The sequence below is a fragment of the Lissotriton helveticus genome, chromosome 1_2 (genome assembly GCF_964261635.1).
Source record: "Lissotriton helveticus chromosome 1_2, aLisHel1.1, whole genome shotgun sequence".
In the NCBI taxonomy this organism is placed as follows: Eukaryota; Metazoa; Chordata; class Amphibia; order Caudata; family Salamandridae; genus Lissotriton; species Lissotriton helveticus.
In genome coordinates, this window is record NC_136058.1 from 401,987,774 (window position 1) to 402,009,341 (window position 21,568).

At 42.9% G+C, this 21,568-nt stretch overlaps 1 protein-coding gene across 1 annotated transcript in view; it reads right to left on the reverse strand.

Moving 5' to 3' along the window:
• Positions 1-2,661: 2,661 nt before the first annotated feature.
• The window catches only part of LOC144806445 (uncharacterized), a 224,137-nt gene continuing 205,230 nt past the window's right edge, over positions 2,662-21,568 (reverse strand). Inside the window, exon 7 of the mRNA XM_078672811.1 lies at positions 2,662-4,756. Coding sequence (XP_078528937.1) covers positions 3,877-4,756 — 880 coding nt within the window. The 3' untranslated portion in view covers positions 2,662-3,876. The remainder of the gene's footprint in view (positions 4,757-21,568) is intronic.

Sequence of the window (21,568 nt, forward strand, 5' to 3'; positions counted from 1 at the left end):
TATATGTGCCTACGTGTTCCCCATCTTATGCTATATGTGCATGATCGATATGCATGTATCTCCCTATGATCGATTAAAGACGCAATTATAGTTGTGTCCAACTCTAGTATGCCAGTTTCCAGTTCTCGTGAAAGCAACGAATATTAGGCCTATGTTGCCACATTTTACAGTGTGCACGTTAATTCATTGAGTTGTCCCCGTTCCTAGGCCTCAAAAGGGCCCGGACACCAGATTCGGCTCCAGTCTCCTGAACCCACTCCGAGGAGCGATGCAGCCCCCACCTGCATCCCTGACCCTTCACTTACTTCCTGCCTCGCAGTGCCCGGCCCGGCCTGGCTCTGCCTGTCTGCCAAGAGTATGTTATGCTTCTAGTTATCAGTCCAGCCCTCCTTCTCTGCATTCCTAAGCTACTGAATCGCATCAATAGTTTCAGCCATGGTCTAGCCTTTCTGTCTCCATGTAAGAGAAATACTGTATTAATATTCATAGAATATTCCTCGCACACGCAATATATGTAGAATTACGCATGCACCAGTCTTAGTGTCAAGTAGCCTTTGCCCTGATAACTTTTGGATTCTATCAACATGTACTCCAAACACAAGATACCAGATATGCTATAGGTACATGTCTGACACCGCAGACTTTTAGTCTCCTCTTCTAGCGCAGAAGTCATAGCCCCAGTTCTTCCTGGTAACACGTCATTGCCCGTTTGCGCGCACCACTAGGTTAAAGGTCCCAGCTGCTCAGGTAGCCCCCTCCATGTTTCCGCCCCATTTATGACACTTCTGTGACGTCTACATCACATGTCTATGTACACGCCTTCTTGTTACACCCATTTTGTCCTTATCTTTCGCGACTGCTACGAGTTACGCCTACTGCTACGCCTACTGTATTGAATGTAATGTAATTGTTTTAGTATATATATATATATTGTGTACTGTTACTGAAAGCCTCCCCATGCCCATGCCATTCGATTCCATTCCCATTCCCTGGCAGCTGCCATCCCTTCTATTTCCGTGTAGGCTATCCCGTTCCTGTCCCTTCCCTTATGCATGATTAAAGCCTGTAGACTCTGATACCTCGAATCCTGTCTCTTATTTATTGAGCTATCTGTTTTATTCACTGTATTCAAAAATAGTACCGGTAATTAATTATTTATTTACCACAATGGTCTGTGCTGAGTGTTGCCGCAAGGAAAAAACAAAACCTGTTGTCCGCCGCCTCACAGCCAACCAGACTCACCACTTGCTCAGTTGGCAGCGGTAACAACAGTCACGGTGCCATCACTGGAAACAATGTGAGAGCCTCTCGGGAACTCTGGATTGTTTTTGTTTACGGCTGATATCGACCACCTGCTGCGCAGCTCCTTAAACCTTTCGATGCTTGTGACGGAACCATTCCGTCATCAGTCACGGCTGAGCTGTGCTGATGACGGAATGGTTCCGTCACGACCGCACCCTGTTCTGGAATGTTCAGCACAGGGGCGGAATCGGCGCCGCACGGAAGCGGTTAAAGCTACATTGTTGTCGATGAGCAGGCAAACAAACATGTGTCTGCCTTCTAGTGTGAGCGCGCGGTAGGAGCGTGTGAGCCTGTGAGGCAGAGAGGAGACACCATACACGTGCACATCGCCTGTCTGGGCACGCACATGGTTTGTCTCCCTTCGCGCATCGAACCCACAACAATAGTCTCGCCAAGGCGATGTAGCGCATGCGCTGTGTTCGCTAGGCGAGACCTAATAACCACAAGACTGGCCTGACTGGCAACAAAAATTCAGGAATTTCATCTCAGTTATTCATATTGCAGGAGGAAAAAACGTGAGAGCAGATTTTTTGTCAGGATACCATTTCATTGAGTCAAGCGAGAAGGATGTTTAGGATGAGGTTGAGGAATGTATCATTCTAGTGTGGAAGATAGTTTCTTTTTTTCTGACATGGATGCATGGTGTGATGCTCTCAGAGGAGACGTTTTATTGATTTGTTGTGAAATTGATGATCACAGGTTGGGTGAAATAGAAGTCAGTTGAAAATATGTTGCAACCTTATTGTAATGTGGCAAATTAATTATCTATAGAGAATACTTTGTTGATAGGAGGAGAGAAGTTTCACTCCTCCTGATTGCTTTAAACAAAGAAGTTTAGAAACTGCCCACTCATGTCATCTAGGAGTGTCAGCCACTAAATGTAGGATAAAGCATGATTTTTGATGGCCTGGTTTGGATCGTAAAGTGGAAGCACCCGTGAGAGGGTGTGTGCAATGCAGTTGGAGTGATAAATGTTTGCACTCCTGTTTGATGTGCGTAATTGGCATGTTCACACGGGACTTGGCATTTCCCCCTCCCCCTCAGTTTTAATACTTACATGATTGTCTTGCAATTATAGTTCACACCGTGAAATCTTGATTTTCAAATTGTGTTGAACTCAACGCGCTAGCCGACCATCTGGACATGGGAGGAGGGAGCCAGATCTACTACACTTATTTCGATCAGCGAGGATGAGTAAGTGGTTGTCAACAGACTGAAATCCTCTGGCTGTGAGTGTCTGTAGTTTCCAATTGAAGTTTTGATTGACCAACAGTGTTACATCAGGCCCCTCAGACCTCCCGATGAAAATGTGAGTGATTATTCACTTAAGATTTATTTTAGAATGAAGGTATATTCCAGGAAACCAACACATCTATAGTACAGAAGAATACATCAATGTCAAAAATGTATTTTAACATTAACTAATCAATTCATAAACACTGGTAGGAAACAAGGAGCTGCTGCATCAAAAGCACAATGTAATCCCACGTCTAAAAATCATTATATGTTTGTTAAACATTCAAAGATACACAGGCTAACTACAAGGATTCCATAGACTTTCACACCAATGATTAAACGAAATCTGCAGATATATGTCCCAGAGCATGCTATTACTTGCAAGTAACCCAAGTTGCAGCTTCCCCCTAAAAGTGATTTGTGAGTTTAGCGTTTATAGAGTAATAGTGTTATTTATGTTTGGTAAAATGATGAATAAAATATATTCGGTGATAATAGAACTTTTAATTGAAGAGACAAATGAGTGAACGGCATGTTCAAAATAAGTGGTTGTTTGTAATATTTAGTGTAGAGAACAACCATTATGCTCATATCTACTTTTATTCTAGGATATTTTTTGACTAATGTTGTTGGTAGCTTGCTTATTTTGCTTATTTTGCATGTTGTGTATCAGCTTGTCTTGGCTCTTCTAATGCTTGTCACTCCTCTGGAGTAAAGCCTCTTTGCCATCCTTCTGATTGGGTAACTTGAATTGTTTGTTTTTTGGTTGAACACTCCATGTGAGTGCATGTGTTTTGGGGTTATGGATTTACGGGTTTTATCACTAATCCCTAAATCTTGCTGAAAGTACTCCTGTCAGTCCAAGCATTGTTCATTCTGTTGCTTTTACCAGTCGAGTGATCAGATGTGCTTGGATGTTGTCCTTTATAACTCTGTTTCACTCAATAAAAACAAACCTTTCTTTTCTATTAGTCCACATTATGCTCGTCTCCCAAAGTGTTTCCTGGTGCTTCTTGTTTCTTCCTACCTGTAGAGAAATGAACAATCGCTGACAATAAACGCTTTCATAATTCTACAAATATCTATGTTTTACTTCTTTCCTGCTAGCCGGGTCTTCTATCATCTACTTTTCATCATCTGGTATTTGAATGTTCCGAATAATTATAATGTTATAGTTTTCTGTAATTCATTAATCTCCCAATAACTGCACTTGTTTGTTCCTTTGTATTTCCACAGATACGTCAGTATTATTGTTAATGTACTTAAAATCTTGACGAATTCCCTACAGCTTGAGGTTTATTTCAACGTGTGATCAATGACGGTGTGTTTTTGCTTATGTCAGTGTAGAATTGATAATCGAGTAAAGGCCCTCATGCATTCAGTGCACTTGTATGGCTTTTCCCCCGTGTGCGTTCTCTGATGCATCCTTAAGTTTGAGGAGTTACGAAAACTACTTCCGCATTCGCTGCAATGATAAGGTTTTTCCCCGGTGTGTGTTCGCTGATGACTTTGCAGGATTGATAACTTAGTAAAACTCTTCACACATTCACTGCACTTGAAAAGCTTTTCCCCGGTGTGAATTCGCAAATGAATCCTTAATGCTGAAGAGTCATGAAAACTACTTCCACATTCACTGCAATGGTATGGCTTTTCCCCAGTGTGTGTTCGCTGATGACTTTGTAGGTATGATAATTGACCAAAGCTCTTCACACATTCACTGCAATGGTATGGTTTTTCCCCTGTGTGTGTTCGCTGATGCCTGTGTAAGACTGATGATTGACTAAAGCTCTTTCCACATTCACTGCACTTGAATGGTTTTTCCCCTGTGTGTGTTCGCTGATGTGTTTGTAGATATGGTAACCGACTAAAGCTCTTCACACACTCACTGCACTTGAACGGCTTTTCCCCCGTGTGTATTCGCTGATGATTCCTTAATGTTAAGGAATGTCTAAAGCTTTCTCCACAATCATTGCAATGGTATGGTTTTTCCCCTGTGTGTGTTCGCTGATGCCTGTGTAGGACTGATGATTGACTAAAGCTCTTTCCACATTCACTGCACTTGAATGGTTTTTCCCCTGTGTGTGTTCGCTGATGTGTTTGTAGATATGGTAACCGACTAAATCTCTTCTCACATTCACTGCACTTGAATGGTTTTTCACCTGTGTGTGTTTGCTGATGGTGATTTAGTTCTGATGACAAACTAAAGTTCTTGTTGCATGTGTAAGGTTCTTCTTTCTTGGTTAATGTCTCCAAGTCTGGTATATATTTGCCTGCATCCCATGACTGTGTTTCCTGAAGGGCAAACATGGCTGATAAAGCACATGTTCTATTCTCACATTCCCTGTATGTATGATATTTTGCACATTTGCTTTCTGATTTAATAAAGTGCAAATGTCACGAAACACCTGCCACACTCAAGGTCACCAAAAAAACGTCGCACTCATAAAGAGTGCAAGGCTTCTTTGTGGGCGATAGTGTCTTTGGAATGGTTAAATGTTATGCACAGTTAGGGATAATGATCTATCTTCCTTCTGGTCGGCACAAACTGGGACATAAACTTGTATTTCAGATAGCAGAACTCGTCTTTCTTTTACACGTCAATTGTCTGGCCCCACACCATTGTTCTTTTCTCGGGTTCCTGTGGTTTGGCTAGAAAGAGTTTACCATACACCGAGCGCACTGAATGGGCGTCTGTTATCATTTTAAGAAAGCGGAGCACTGCTGTAAACACATCATTTCAATACCAGGATCAAAGTTGGTGTTGGACACCTGTTTACAAGAGAGTTGCTTTGTCAGTGTTGTTGCCTTAATTTTCCAGCGGTTATTTCTTAGTTTTGTGGAGTGGAGGTGCTCGGCTCAGACTCTTACATTCACTGAATTGCCCTTGACAGCTTCTTCCAGGATCCGTCAGTTAACGTTCAGGTTCGTCAATATGACGTTGCTGAGGCCGCCTTGAATACTGGAGCTCAATTCTTCATTGTTTTTGTTGATTTACAGTAGTATCTTCTAAATCCATTATCATTTCATGTATTCAAGGCTTGTTTCCTGTTGGATGTAAAATGATGTTAAATTACTAAATGTAAACATGAAAGAATTAAATACATAATGTTTAAATTGTGGTACAAGACATTTCTTCTTTACCATCTTTGAACGTTACAGAAGGATTTTTCCTCATACACGGATATTTAACTAAAAGCTCTATCAAAGAAGTCACATCTTATTTACTTCAGAAAAGGAGGTGATTTGCCAGAGTTTACAAAGTAACTTAATAAAGAAAGTGCGCTCACGGAGCACCCACATGCCACAGGTACAGGAGTAGGTAGATGCATATGGTTAAGATTTCATTTAAACAAGAACAGATTGTAGAAAAAGAGGACTCAGGATGCGCTGCAGTTTCTTCAGTTTCAGGAAGTGCATAACAAAGGTAACTCTTCAGGAAGTACATAACAAAGGTAATGCAAGGCGCATTGTGTGGAAGAAGATATACTGCGTAAATTACTGTTAACCCATGTATAGGTTGTATTTCATTTTGCAGTTCATGTTATTACATTGCTCTTGTCTCTGAAGAGACGGAAACTGTGTATGTTCTGTTTACGGTGTGCCAACACCAGGTGCAGTATGTTTTTATCTTGTGGGCTTTCTTGGAATATGCTTGCAGGCAGTTTCGGTGCACCCTGTGCGCGCCTCCTGATTATTGCCTGATCATAATAATTTATTGTTTGTCAACCGTCTTCAGCGTAATGTTCTCCTACGTGGCTCAACATGTGCTAGACTGCAGATTGTAACCCAAGGCAGGACAGTGCGGTTGGTAGCTGGCTGTTCTCACTCGAGCAATAGCAAATAAACGTTGCTTCCTGACTGCTTACAACTGTGCTTGTCCATGCTTTATTTAGAAGAGTAGTTTGGTTTAACCCCTTGTGTGCTCGTGACGGAACCGTTCCGTCACAAGCCTCGGATGGGCTGTGCTGGTGACGGAACGGTTCCGTCACGGCCCGCTCGCCGCGCCTGCGCAACGCGAATTCCACGCCTGCGCTGAGCGTTCTATTAGGCGGGCGGGGCCGTGACGGAACCGTTCCGTCATAAGCACAGCTCACCCGAGGGCCATGACGGAGCAGTTCCGTCACTAGTACGCGAGCGCCGCGCGGCCCCCCCTTCCCCCTAAGCACTGCGGCGGAATAGCTGCCGCAGCTAAGGGGTTAACAAACTGTGCCAAAACCCAGGACTACCAAGTCGGAGCCCAGTTGGAGTCGCCACCACGGTTGGAGGGCCAGGCGAACTTGATGACTTCAAAGTGTTTGCCTGGAGAGGGGAGACCGGTTTCCTGCAGTTGCAGTTCACAGCAAGTGACTCGCTTGGCTGAATCCCAATGAACCAGACCTCTGTTGCCTTGACACAGTAAAATACAGTTATCAACCAGGAAAGGAGACATTGAGTTTAAAATTTTGAGTGGTTCAAGGCCCACTTGAGTGGTTGTTTGCGGGTGGTTCGAGACCCCCGACCTGATTTGACCTCATATTTAGTGACAGGTGGTTTGAGTCCCCATTTCTGTTATATCAGTTTCAATTGTGTTCCTCCTTACCACTGGTTGTTGTGTTAGTAAAAATTGTGCCTGTGTAGCAACTTTTTGTAGCGACAAGTATTTAGAAGTGCCACAGTCCACATCTCCACCCAGTAGTCCGGTGTGGTATGTAATTAAAAAAAGAGTCTCCAGGAAGGCCTATTTCTGAAACAATGGCATGAATAAACTAAATCCAATCCAGATTTGCAACAGCCAGGAGTAAGATCCTTTGAAAAAGTGAAGTTGGGTTATTTGCAACAATATTTAATGGCTCGGCAAAGACAGGGAAAGATTTGATTGTTACTTTATGAGGCCTTACAATGTTGGGATGAACATGCATGGGTCAGAAACTGCGGGGTCCACTGGGAGGGAACAGTAAGGAGACAAGCACAAGCCAACAAAAGAAAGAGAACGCAGAAAACTGGTATCGATAGGATAAGAAGCAGAAATGTTGGCTTGTAAAGCTTATGCTCATAAACACATAGATCGTACATCAGTTGTCCCCTCAGTTCCCAGCGGTCACGAGGACCCCTGACAATATCCTCTGCAGAAGAAGTGCAGCCGCAAGAATGAGATCCTTCTCATACTTCCCAACCCTAGAACTGCACCCACTCATCAACGATTTCTGGAGGTAGAAGGGGATGACGATGAAACCAGAAGATTTAGATAAGACACTCCAATGACCAAAGAAGAACAGGACAGGCCAGAACACATACATCATGCCATAATGAAAGAGGGTTCAAAGGCCTATGGTAACAATGTACCCGCCAATTTTAACTTTAGGATGAAGCACCACCCACTGCGAATGGTCTCTGACCAAATCTATTATATGTGTAAGGATTGGTTTATAACGTACCCCCCAAGTCCGGGTTATCCTCAATTATCCCCACTCCAAGATGCTAAAGACATTGAGGAACATTTTAAAGATACTCATTTACCCCTCTCGGCCCAGACGGCTTACCTATTGATGTTTACCAAACGGTAGACAAGATATTGAACTACATAAAATGCAGAGCCATACCTTGGCGTATTGTGTTTTTATCCAGGAGCCTAAACCAATATTTCTATTTTATGCCCTTGTTCGGTTATAATAAATAATATCCCTATAACGGCATAATAATCATATCCATATTCAGTCGTAGCACATGCTGTCACGTTAGGCAAGGCTACTTCCCCGGACTCCTAGAAAGCACAACGACTTCTCTAAACAAACCAAACCTCCAGCAACCTGGGAAATCCCCCTTGCTTTTGTTTTGATTTCGTCCTAGAACTCCTGTGAAGCACTGAAAGAACGGCCAGTTCTTAGTGACATCTTTATTGACGTCTTATGTCCAACCTTACGTCAAACCTGGCACCTTTCAGGTATAAACATACCAACGTTGCCTTAAGCAAACACACGGTGGTGGTTTTGGATCAGAGCAGCTATCTACTTGCCCGAGAGCCCAGCTGATGCGAGAGCCCACGGATGCTGCCCCATCTCTTTTGACGCACTGAGAGAGACGCTGTCTTTTCTCCTGCCGGGAAATCCAGCTCCGGTGTTTCCAGATACCTTCGCGGGTTACTGGGATATCGAGTCCTGAGAGAGAGATACCAGACCTCCTGCTTTCTATTACCCAGGTACGGAACTGACTAAACCCTTAAAGAGAATTCTTGAGTCAGATTCTTGGCAAGCCAAACTTAACTTAAACTGCTACTTACTTACTCCTTCCCACGTATTAGCCTTAGGTCAGGTACACTGGGGTAGGCGTATTTAGAGGCACCAGTTGAGTACGTTAGTCAATGTATACATGTATGTATGTATTTTATTTATTTTAAAGTGTCATATGGCTAAGAAACCATATCAATGCTTTTACAGTATTATTTTATAATCCTCCTTTTACTGTACGCACTTTACTTTACTACGAGTATTGCAATTGTGGCAATTCATTTCTCTTGCATGAGGAAGAAGACTGCTCAATAAAAAAGACCTTTTATTGAAAACGCCCGTCTCTCTTTTCTCTGCACTCTGGTGAAACTAAGTAAGCACTATTGACTGAGTGAAATAGCTGTCTATTGTTTTCCCAGGACTCTAGAGATACACTCTTATTCTGGGGGAGCAAAGTTGTCATGTTTTATGGTTGTCAGAAGCTAATCCCTTCTTGTCTATCCAGGGAGGTTAAACTCCTCCTCGTTTATTCGAGAAAGTTTCTAGTGACCTCTGAGCTAGCTGGCAAACCTTAAGTCTAATATAGTCAGTAGAGATCTAGTCGACCTCAGTCCTACGTCTAAGCTGCTGTTATATTATTCCAATGCGCAGAGCCTATTGGGAATATAGGAACTACACTACATGGTGCCCAACGTTTGGCAAGGCGATAAATCTAACGCAAGACGTTAGAGTAACTCAGTCGTGCTTTTTCACACAGACCCTTTTTGCCGTAAATACTCCAAAAGACGTCTGGAGTGGGTAAAAGGTTAAAAACCGCCAGAACTTAGTAGGAAGAGATTCCTATGTATAGTTTTTGGTTTAGTCAACGTTGAAGGATACAGTGTTCCAAAAAATTGTGCACCTAATCTTTGTTTCCTTGAAACGTGATCTGCAACAAAGACCTTTTTGTCAGTAAAAATGTCAGAAAGTGAAGACGAAAGGGAGGCAGCTAGAATAGCAGCTCAAATCCTAGTGGATGACACAAGTCTCCGAGACAATGACCCGAATGTTATACTCATTCCGGTCAACATAAGAAAAACTATAACTCCTAAACTTATAGAAAATGGACTAACACCGAGAGGCGGAATAGTCGTATTCGTAATTGAGGCCCATGAATATCGGCAGACAGAGGTATTCTATCCATGGATAAACTTTCCCGCAGCAAACGCTGTCACACACGACTTCCACTATTACAAAATAGAGGAACCTCCGGATGAATACACTCCTTTTGAGGAGGTTGAAATCCCATTAAAATACCAAGAGCACCTGCTCTGGTTTAAAGGCGCCCTAAAACATAATAATCACATCACCAGGCTCGGTCCACTAGGTAGACCAGGAGCAACGTGGCCGGTTCTAGCCAGCTACACACCACAGCCAGACATTAAAAAAATGTCAGTACCAGAACTTTTAGCACAGCTAAAACAACTAATTAAAATACATAGACAATTAGTCCAATATGTAATGCGGACTTCAACAATCCAACCAGCTATTAACATTCCACAGCTGACCCCTCATCAGGGGAACACAAACAAAATAACACCACAGAACATATAATCATGTCTGGGTAAAGTACCCGTAAAACGGGAACAAATTCCATTCTGGTTAGCACAAAAAATAACTCAAATAGAGGCAGTATTTCCGGATACTACCCCTACCGAGAAACACAGAATTCTGACTATCTGTCTTCCAATGGGGATGGCACCACATGTGGAGGACTGTGACACTTGGGGTACAGTCTTTGCTTCCATTTACACAAAAACACATGGTGTTCCGTCTATGGCGATAATACCAGATGTGCTAAGACAGATTCAAAATGAATACGGTCCAGAACCTGCTTTAACTCTGGGTATGAAATTACTGAAAGACTTCAAGAAGGTCTCGGCTATATTCTTAGCCAACATAAAAGGAGAAGCAGCATCTGTGGCGATCCGTCAGAAATTGAAAGAAACAGATATAGCAGATGTAGGAAGGTGGCTACCTGACTATGGTTATCCCAGATTTTTTGCCTGTGTTTAGCTGGTTTTTTGACTTAGTTGACCTGGTTCCCTGCTAATCAGGGCCCCAGGCCATCTGCTCTCTCTGTAAAATGGATTCCATGTACCCTAGGTACATACCACAATTGGAAATGGACTCCTTGTCAGCCCCTGTATAATGCACTATAGGTGCCCAGGGCATAGGGGCCACCAAGGCCTACCAGGGGCTGCAGCATATCTTTTGCCACCCCTGGCTGGTTCTTAAATTGACACAACTGGCTGATCACTCAGCTGGGGTAAGGTGGTGTAATCACCCCTTACTTAGATATAGTATACCTATATCTAAACCTATATCTGGACACATATAAACCTTTGAGCCACTCCTATGGAAGGCCTCATCAATCCTGGAGGCAGAGTGCGTGGTTTAATGTGAGATGGAGCTCTAGCATGAGCTGAGCCTGTCTGCAGCTGTCGGAAACCACTCCCTAAGCTGTTTCAGGATAATGCCATACCATATACTCTTAAATGCCTTATAATCCTCGCGGTTATATAGCAACTTTGGTTTGGCTTTATCAAAACATGTCGTGTAAGGTGTCATATGATTTGGAATACTATCCCCTCGCCAGTTCTGGCGACGGGGATAGCATTCCACCCCTCTAGAGGGGTAAGACATGTTACTTTACTTAAATGCGGTTACTTTCTAAAAGGACCTTAGATCCACAAAATGGATGCCTCTGCCACAGACAAGAGTCTGACCCCCTGCAGCTGACCGAAACTCAGCCAAATGGGGCCTGGACAAAGGGTTTCCTGTCGCAGGGGGGTGTTACCACCCTCCAGACAGGAGATAGTGGATTGTAGCAGGGAGGTTTGAAAGAAACAAGACACTGCTTGGGGCGCACAAGGCTGCCCCTTGCATAATCCGGCCAAACCGGTTCTGGGGCACTCCAGCCCTCGTGCCAGGGCGGCCTGGATCAAAGGAAGGGGGTGTATCCACCCACTTCCTGGGTCCCACCCATAGGAGGGGACCTAGCAGGTAATCCAGCCCCCCAGATTCGAATAAGAGTGGGAGCAGTGCCAATGCACTTCAGATTTCCTGACGAAACATAAGAAATGAAACTCTGGACCCTTCGACATCCTACTCAACGTGGAAGCCCGAAGAATCTCCCTTGTGGTCAAGGAGTGACCACCCTGTGCAAACAGGCCCCATCCAGCCATCGACGTCTGCTTTGTCGCAGTTCCCGCCGGAACTCGAGCGACAGAGATCGACGAGATCAAGCTTGCCTGCCTTCCAACAGCCCGATCCACAGTCCCGGCAGAGCTGAGACCCGTGGAGGCGACCGGAAGCATGGGGCACGCCATCTTGAATTGACCACGAGACGCTGACCGTGCAGCCCACGAGTGACCCTCGAAGCTGTACACCGGGGTTTGAGAAGCCCCAACCCTGAGCCACTCTTGCACCGAAGTTCAGCCCTCCACACTCGACGAGTGCTGCGTGGGGCCCTTCTGCTCCATTTGGCTCAACGCATTGGCCCGGTCACTTGCCAGCCGGCTAGTGGCCCCTGTGCCGATGAACTTTGAAATTCGACCTGCAAATCTGGTTGCTCCAGATCTGCACCAGCTCCCCTGAAAAGGAGCCCCCACTCTGACCCTCCTGGTTTGAGTGAGAAGCAATCTCCCGGTTCCGCGTGGATTGCTTTTGCCAAGTATTGTTTGCTCCAATCTTGAAGCCCACAGCGCCGACGGCGAGAGCCTGCGTGGGAGAGATCGTGACCTGCTCCTGGACGTCGTAGATGCCCCAGAGCCCACGTGACAGCGGAGAGAAGCTCCTCAACGACCACCTGATTGCGCCCGACATTGCCTGGTTCCGTCCTGGTTCCACCCTGGTCACTGCTGAGTGACCCAGACTCTGTCCCCTCTGCTTTCAGGTACTTTTCGACTTGAGTCCACCCTTGGACTCCACCGGACACTTCTCTTTCACCCCGCCTGCAGCCCTTTCAGCTTCAAGCACCAAGAACCTGCGTGACGAAACCCGACTCAACTTCGACCCTGTGCACCCGCTTCCTGTGGGTGAGGTAACTTTGCTCCGCCGGTGTTCCCACACTGGTACACATCTCTAGGGTCTGTGTCTTAAGTTTTGTTCCTCTAGGTTCAGCGGAAGTGTCCTTAAACTTTAACTTTACAACTTTTACGCACCATTGGTTAACATTGGTGCATGCGTGCGCTTTCCGCACTGCACCCGAATCCCGTGGGCTTTTCCCGACTTCAGCACTGCTTGTCCTGACTGCTCCCAGCGATTCCCTAGGCCCTAGGCCTAACCACTGTTCGATTGGTATCTCTTATACCACTTGTTTAGTATATGGTTTGAGTGGCCCCCGCCCTCATCCATAATTGTGCAACTTTGTATGTTTAAACTGTGCTTTTGATTTAACGCTTGTGCCCCTTTATTCATAAAGAATACTGGGGATTGTTTTTAGTAATAAATACATATATTTTTATAATATATACTTGTGTGGTGTCCTTTCATTTGATATTACAGGATTGTATGTGGTAAAACAGCTCGCTTAACACGACCTCTTAAGTTAAGCCTTTAGGCTGCTTAGTCCATGCTACCCCTAGGATAGCTTGTCTAATAAGGTTGACTTACAACCAGACACCATAAGGGATTGTTTGGTCTGATAACCGGTGGTTCCAGAATTGGAAACATCACCTATCAGGCCAACTTCTCACAGCAGACCAACCAATTGAACTTGCCAGAATCATAGAAAAATCCTATGAAGAACTAGGAAGAGATAGTTTGGGTGGGAAACCAGTAAAACCCCAACTAACTGAAAATCCTGAAAAGATATTTATTTAAAATAATCTAAACACTCCAAAAAAGAGCTGGGATGGAAATAAACAATCCACTCCCAAAGAAAAAAGATTCCAGTCCAGAGGAAGGTCTCCTCGGCGGAGAGAAAGATCTCCGGACCAAGGACACAAGTCTCCCCAGAGGGAGCCCTCTGAGAAAAGATACAACCTTAGAAATAGGGATAATCTGAAGAAACCTGATAGATATCAAGATATTGATACACGTCCCTCTCGATCTTTTCAGACTTCCTCGCAGAAATCGGAAAAAAGAGGACGGTCAGAACACAGGGAAGAGCACGTCAAGTCCAAAGACAAGGAACCTGCTCATCAAAGTAAAAAATTACAATTTCCAAGAAAGAAGGTAGCCAGTATTAAAATAATCAAACATGCCGAGGATACTGAGGACACAACTGAAAAACGGAGAGTGGGCCCAGACAATACTAGACAGCGCAGCAGAAGTGACAATAGCTCGCAAGATCTTGATAAATCATCTGGAGACAGTGGACACAAATGAATACATTCAGGTGGAAACTGCAGACACCAGAGTTAGCAAACCTCATAAAATATACGAAATAACATTACGTATAGAGGGAGATAAGACTAGGAAAGTAAGGGGTCTGTTTTGGGATAACCTTTCCAAAGGCTATGACATCCTTTTAGCTGAGAAAGACTGGCCACCAGAGTTTGTCAGGGAGTGCCCTCATGGCGAAGAAATGATTATGCCTGCCTTCTCAAATCATATTCCAATTCATAAAAAATATACAAGAAAATGGGCAGTAGCCCAAGCTCCTGCATTATATATAAATCATGTAGGATGTGATGAGAACTCTCCTCCTCACAAAATCCAGTTAAAATGTCAACCAACTGCACAAAGGCAGTACCCAATTAAGCAAGAAGCTAACAACAAGTCAGGGAGATCTTAGATCAACTTGAATACCAGGGGGTGATTGAAACATGCACCTCACAAATGAACAATCCTTTGTTTCCTGTCTCCAAGCCAGACGAATCATATCGTCTAGTTTTGGACTACAGACACCTTAACTCATGTTGCAAGACATTTGCAGTACAAAACTCACACAGTGCAGCACTAATGAATAACATCGTGCGCAAAAAATACAAAACGACATTAGACATCTCTAATGGATTCGTTTGTCAAAACATTGCACCTGAAAGCAGGTATTTGACCGCTTTCTCAATAATGGGGTCGCAGCAATTTCTGTCGACTCCCACAGGGATTCAAGAGTAGCCCAGGATTATTGTCAGCAAGAGTAACAGAGTTACTACAAATATATGATGATGAAGCATTATCTCATGTCGATGACATCTACCTCACAGACGATGACTTGGATACTCACTTGAAAAGAGTGAACACCATAATACTTGGGTTCGCAGCAGAGGGTTACAAATTCAACTTTAAAAAGTCACGAATTGCCCATCTAACAGTCCTGTTTTTAGGATATGAATTATCAAGTGAAGGCAAAAGCCTAGCAGACAATTTCTTAGAGAAATGCGCTGTATTTCAAGCACCAAAAACGCTGAAGAACTTACAATCAATACTAGGTTTCCTGAATTTCAGAAGAACTTACATTCTAAACTATGCAGAGAGGGTTAAACCTCTCTATGAACTAATAAAACCTGATTTTAAACCAATCAATTGGACTCAAAAACACACAGAAATTTTGAGATCGTTGCAAACAGACATGTTAGCTAAAACAAAATTGCAAACTCGCGATAATACACACAACCTTGTAACCCGAGTCATCCCAGGAAGATGCGGATTCACGTACCTGACCTCTAATGAGGGAGAAACTGTACCAATAGCTTACAAATCACATTTGTACACAAAAGCTGAAATTAAATTTAGTTCAACGGAAAAAATTCTAACTGCGGTTCAGACTGCTGTAGCAAAAGAAAGAGCCCTAGCACAAGGTAAACGAATAATAATCGTTACACCAGTACCAGCCCTAGAAGCGGTAATAAAAGCAAGCATTCCGAATGCTAAAGCACTACATCCGAGATGGATCCAATGGGTTAATTCTCTTGCTGCAACAGACGTAGTATATGAATTTGAGGCTAATTTAAAAACACAAGAATTTATACAATATGAATATGAATGTCCTCTGCCAACCGAAATCCTACCTCTAGAACACTACGGCTGTAGAATATATACAGACGGATCAACACAGCCCGCAGTTGGGGGTAAACAAGCTTACAGTGCTGCGTGCGCGATTGTTAAAGGTCGTTGGCACGAAGGAAAATTTAGACCACTGGTCACTAAAACACAATCTCTAGGAGATTGTACAGCTCAGCGAGCTGAACTACTAGCATTTTAAATGGCCCTTTAAAATACCCATCGCGAATTCCCCACACTCATAGTGTCCGATTCATATTACTGCGTTCAGTCCTATAATGAATACCTGAAGAACTGGGTTCAAAACGGTTTCAAAGATGCAAAAGGTGGCACAATCAAGCATAAAACGCTTTGGGAACAAGAAGTTCTTTTACAGAAAGAACTACAAAAGACTCACGTGATACATACACTGAGTCATCAACGTGATGGCGTTCACGTTGCGGGGAATTCATTGGCTGATGAAGCCGCAAAGGCAGCTGTGCAAACGGCTTCCGTAGCTGCTATCACCCGGTCAAAAACAAAAATAGACAGCGATATAATGCAAGCAGTCAGTGCGTCAGTAAAACAGGACAGAAAAACACTCCCGAAAGGCTTTCCAGTAAAGTACTCATACATAACTGATGCGAATAATGTTCCTTTTGCTCGAATCCCTGGAGTGGGGGATAGGGCAATTCCAAATATGGAACACAGGTTAGGACTAATTACAGCGGCACACGAAGGACTGGCTTCTGCACATGCTCGTGTTTCCGCCACAATATCGTTATTAAAACAGAGATATTGGTGGCCACGCATGAGAATAGAAACTAAGAACTATGTTCTAGAATGCGAAATATGCCAAAGAATGAAAGTATCAACAGTGAAACGACCAGCACAGACGCCTCTTCTAATCTCCGATAAACCATTAGCTTGGGTTTACCTGGACCACTGTGGTCCCTTACAAAGGGATGGTAACTATAAATATATCATGGTCGCAGTGGATTCCTGCACGAGATTCATTTGGATGTGGCCCCAGCGCTCGGCTGATGCCAGAACTGTTATAAAAGATTTGCGAGTCTATATCGGCACATACGCAATTGGCATGCTACATTCTAACCAGGGTCCTGCTTTTAGCTCTCGAGCTTATAAGGAGGACATGACCAGCATGGGCATTGAATTGCGGTACTCTTGTCCCTTCCATCCTGAGGGAAATGGGATTGTGGAAAGAAAAAACCGAGACATAAAGCAATCTATAACGGCGAGGGTATTAGGTTCGGGTGATGGGTGGGTCCAACATTTAACAAGTGTCCAACGTAGTCTTAATAATCTGCCAAGAAATTCACTAAAAAGTTTCAGTCCGTACGAACTATTCTTCGGTACTAGAATGCATATTCAGGACTTAGATAGTCAGACTTCAGTGGTAGAAGAAAAATGCTTTGACATCAAAGATCGTTTGGCTATTTTACAGGACTTAAATGAAACAAGAAAAGACCTGAGCAACGTAAAGTTAAAACAGCAGCCAACAACCACTGAAGATAAACCACCTGTCCCAGCAAGGCCTGTCTGGATTCCAAAAATTGGGGATCTGGTCAGAGAGAAGATTGCGGTGAAGAAGGAATTTGGGCCTTCTTACAGAAAAGCAGTACCTGTCTTAGCTGTCAGCGGAACAAGATCAGTTGTGCTACCGCCCCTTGCTGTTAAAAAGGAGAACCGAGTTGTATCCATCGACCTGGTAAAACCACAATCATGTGGCCAATAATAAGTAGTAGGCCCAGTGGACTCCCAAGAAGTAGCAGAACACCAAAACTTGCTACTATAAAAGAGGTTCAAACTGAGAGACTAATCACATTTGATAAACCTACAGTGAATAAAAAAGGACTATGCAACAAAGCCATGGAACTTGTGCCTCTTGAAACCCAAATTGCAACAGTCCGTCAAGAAACACCAGTCTACAACGATGTAGCCTCAGTCTATGCTAATGAAACAAAGAAAATTCCAAAAGCAAATAAAAATCCGGAAGCGATTCCAACAATTGACAGAACTGCATCTGGCTACTTCATCAATTTCGATGACTTTTCTGAGGATCCTAGCGAGCCTGAAGAAACGCCAGCAACAAAAACTTTTAAAGACAAAGTAACTGAACTCTTTCATCAACTCAAAGAAACCTATCTGATTTCTCCATGGATTTTGGATTGTGTTAGGTGTACCTTTCCTCCTGCTTTGGCTCATCATGGTTCTTTGTTTGGGAAAATTCATTGAGGGAAAATACAGTACAATGGACACAGCAAGTCAGAACATCAACTTGGTCCTAAAGCCACACAATTCATCTCACATCGAGAAAAGAGAACTATCATCCGTGAATGTCACAGCCAATTCAATACCCGGTGGGGTAGCTTGGGACAAAACTGATTACGAAATCTATGCCCCGGTCGAGCTCTTGAAATATCCACACCAGTTTAAGGTTTCATTAAGTGACTTTGTAAAACCGAGTACATTCTCTGATGATTGGGACTTTGAAAGCATTAATGATATGATTTCAGACTAAGTAATGTCAGCAAAATTTACAGAACATGATTACTTACAGGGTACATCTAATTATGAAGAAATGTATTGCTACAATCACTTTGCACATCACTTTTTGCATAAATCTGCTCAACCTAGAAATGTTTTTAATTATAATCAATGGGAACATTGTGCAACTCCACCAAAAGGTAGTTCAAAAACATTTTACGAGAAATTTCCATACTTCTCAGGGTTTAACACAAGTGAAGCAGAAACGTTTTATTTCAAACTGTTAAATAAGACAGGGGTGAAAACAATGCTGACAAACACTAAATTGATCTATTCGGAAACATTTTATGAAAAAATGACTACATTTGGTTTTGATTTTTGGAAAAAAAACATTGAAACAAAAACAATCTGGGGTACCAAAGATTGGCAGGTCCAAGGTATAGAATCATTATTTAGAGCCTGCATGATCCCAGAACAACTTATATTCTTGAATGAGACAATTCAAAAGACAACCTGTCTTGGCCTAGCCAAAATTAAAGACTTAAACAAACCGTCTATTCCAAAGCCAACACCTGACAGTAATAGCACTACAGATGTTGAGATAGACGTATCCCATATTTTTAACCAAAACAGAACACATCCTGATTGGAAAAAATGGTTGATATGGCCCATAGACACAAATAACTGTCAAGATAGATTCCTGAATAAAATACAGGGGTTCAAATTGACCAGGCCAGACCCTAGATACTCCCAGAGACAACATCCAGGGATAGTTACAACATACAGTGTAGGGAAACTCTGCCTCGAATGGCTACAGAAATCCACACTGGCAGAAATTAAGCAACACTTAACTTTACTTAAAGACGGTGCTGACTTGCGTAATTTCATAATGGGACCACGCAAACAGCATCAAAAATGTTTCATAGCGGCCGGTATATATGCTGCACACAACGAAGCTTGGAAAGAAACACAAATTGAAACAGCAGAAAAAATATGAGAAATTGATCGTATTAATTTGGAAAAATCATTTTCTGTTGTGGACAATGGGTTAATGACTCTGTCCTCCAGAAAATATTCACTGGACAGTATTGTATCATCTGCTATTGATATAATAGAACAGGACTTACTAATGTTACAACACGGTCAGTCCCAATTGCGTTCTATTGTACAGCTTGGCTGGACGTTGCAAAATCTGCGTTCAGGCTACGTGCCCTGGCGTTTAATCAACACAACGTCATTGTTCTCTATCTTTAACCTTACTGATACACAAATCAGTTTGGCACAAAAAGGAGCAGACTATACGATTCTGAGCATTGAAAAACTTGAGAGATTACCATTGACAATGTCAGAAAGACCTGTCATTGAATGGATAATACACGGGATAATAACAATTCCGATAACAACTTTCCAATTTAAATACTGTCAAGAGTATATACCAGCAGGCCAGTATGAAAGGTTGGGTAAAGGGTACATTAAGTCATCATGGAAATTACCTTACACACACACATGTTATAGTGAAAAGGAACAGAATGTATTTCTTAGTGGTAACAATTGTAAACGATCACTAAGTGGTATACTTCTGTGTCAAGGTATTAACCTGCATGGGGCCTGTGAGGGGACTTCAAATAACCTTTCATGTCACCAGCATGGCACACCTGCAACACGAATAGAGCCATTCTTTAGACGGCTTTCTAACGGGAGCTATATTCTAATAGTGGACCACAGCTGTTGTGGCATGGTGCTAGGAAAAGCTTATCTTGTGAGCGTTAGTTCCATGGCCACTTGCTGTATGCAAGTATTGTATCCAAACAGCACTCCAGACACGGAGGCGAAAATTTGGCCTTTTTTGAATATCTCTTCTATTCGAATTGATACTTTAAGCAGAATGAAGTCTGTTCTTTTACAGACAACTGTGCCCTTGACGTCATCAAAAGAAACGTATGATCTGCAAGTTGCAAGGACAACGGCAGAGATGCATACCCTTTTATCAACAAATTGCCCAGTGCATTTCGCAGAAATGCTAAGCCAAATCCTAAATATGTCTGATACCAGTGGTATCCCCCATGTATTTAAGACAATTTTTTCGGGACTGTTAACACCCTTCGAAACAGTTCTGGGCATTTTTCCTAATTTTGTCCATTCTGTCTTTGGCGGCCTACCACTTCTGTTGGGACTCATAGCAGGCATTTTATTTTTGATACTTCTGCTTCGATATGGCAAGCCTAATTGCAGACAAGACTCCAGCAACGATGGAAGAAACGAACCCTGCTATACGCTATCGGGACAGCATCACTAAAGTCCTTGGATTAGCTCGGCTAAGAGATCTGAATATGACCTGGTTTCTTTCATTCAGACCCATCTGGCAGAATTGTATCTTACCTGTGTTAAGATGTATGGTGTGCGGAGAAGAATGCGTGTTGGACATCTGTCTCACACTACTATCAGAAGAACCATTGGCTACAGATACTTTGCTAGGTCCTGTAATGGCTCATGCAACGTGTTGTCCCCAGCGGTTACCTATCCTGATGACGGCATTCGTGGAAACTTCACCACTGCGATTAAAGGGTAGTAAATTACAAGATGAGAGCAGCATCAACCAGGTATGACCCTCTGTAAGCAATGCTGATCAATACATCGATGAAAGCAATCATGCTCAAGACTGCATGGTAGCGACATTTTCCAACTTAGTCGAACTTTCACCTGAAGCAGTTAACTGCTTTTTTGAAAGTCTGTCTGAAATTATGTTCTCCCCTGAACAGAAAGAATAACTTTACAGCAAACGAGCACACAGCGTTCCATGAACTCTGAATTCGGCCTTCAGCTTTGATAAACAAAAGCTACTGAAAATATTTGGAACTTTTTTTTTCTTCTTCCCCTGAACAACGAAATTATTTTTTCCCCGGGAATCGAAAATATTTACTTTTTTGGCACATTGAACTCTGCTTAAAGTAGAACTATTCTTAGAGAACAGAGCTTCTATTTTTAGGACCTCTAGAAACAATATATTATCTCAGCCTCTAGCATATTTACAAATATCTGTATTTATATGTGATGAAGTGGTCTCGCACCTTTTTTCTGTAATTAAGAGCCATTTCATGTGTAATTTTCGCAAAATCATTCCACTGCCTATTTTATGAATGATTACTCTGCTTGAAAAACATAAAGTATCTATACTCATTTTTCATATATTTCGCATACGCCATTTCAAATGCAAAAAATGTATTTTGGGGTGGATCGGTATACACATGCACCATTAGATATGTTTACTATTGCTTAGGACATGAATTCGTGGAGTGGGTGTAGTGTGTTTACCTAGGTACATGAATCGATATTTCTATTCTTTGCCATTG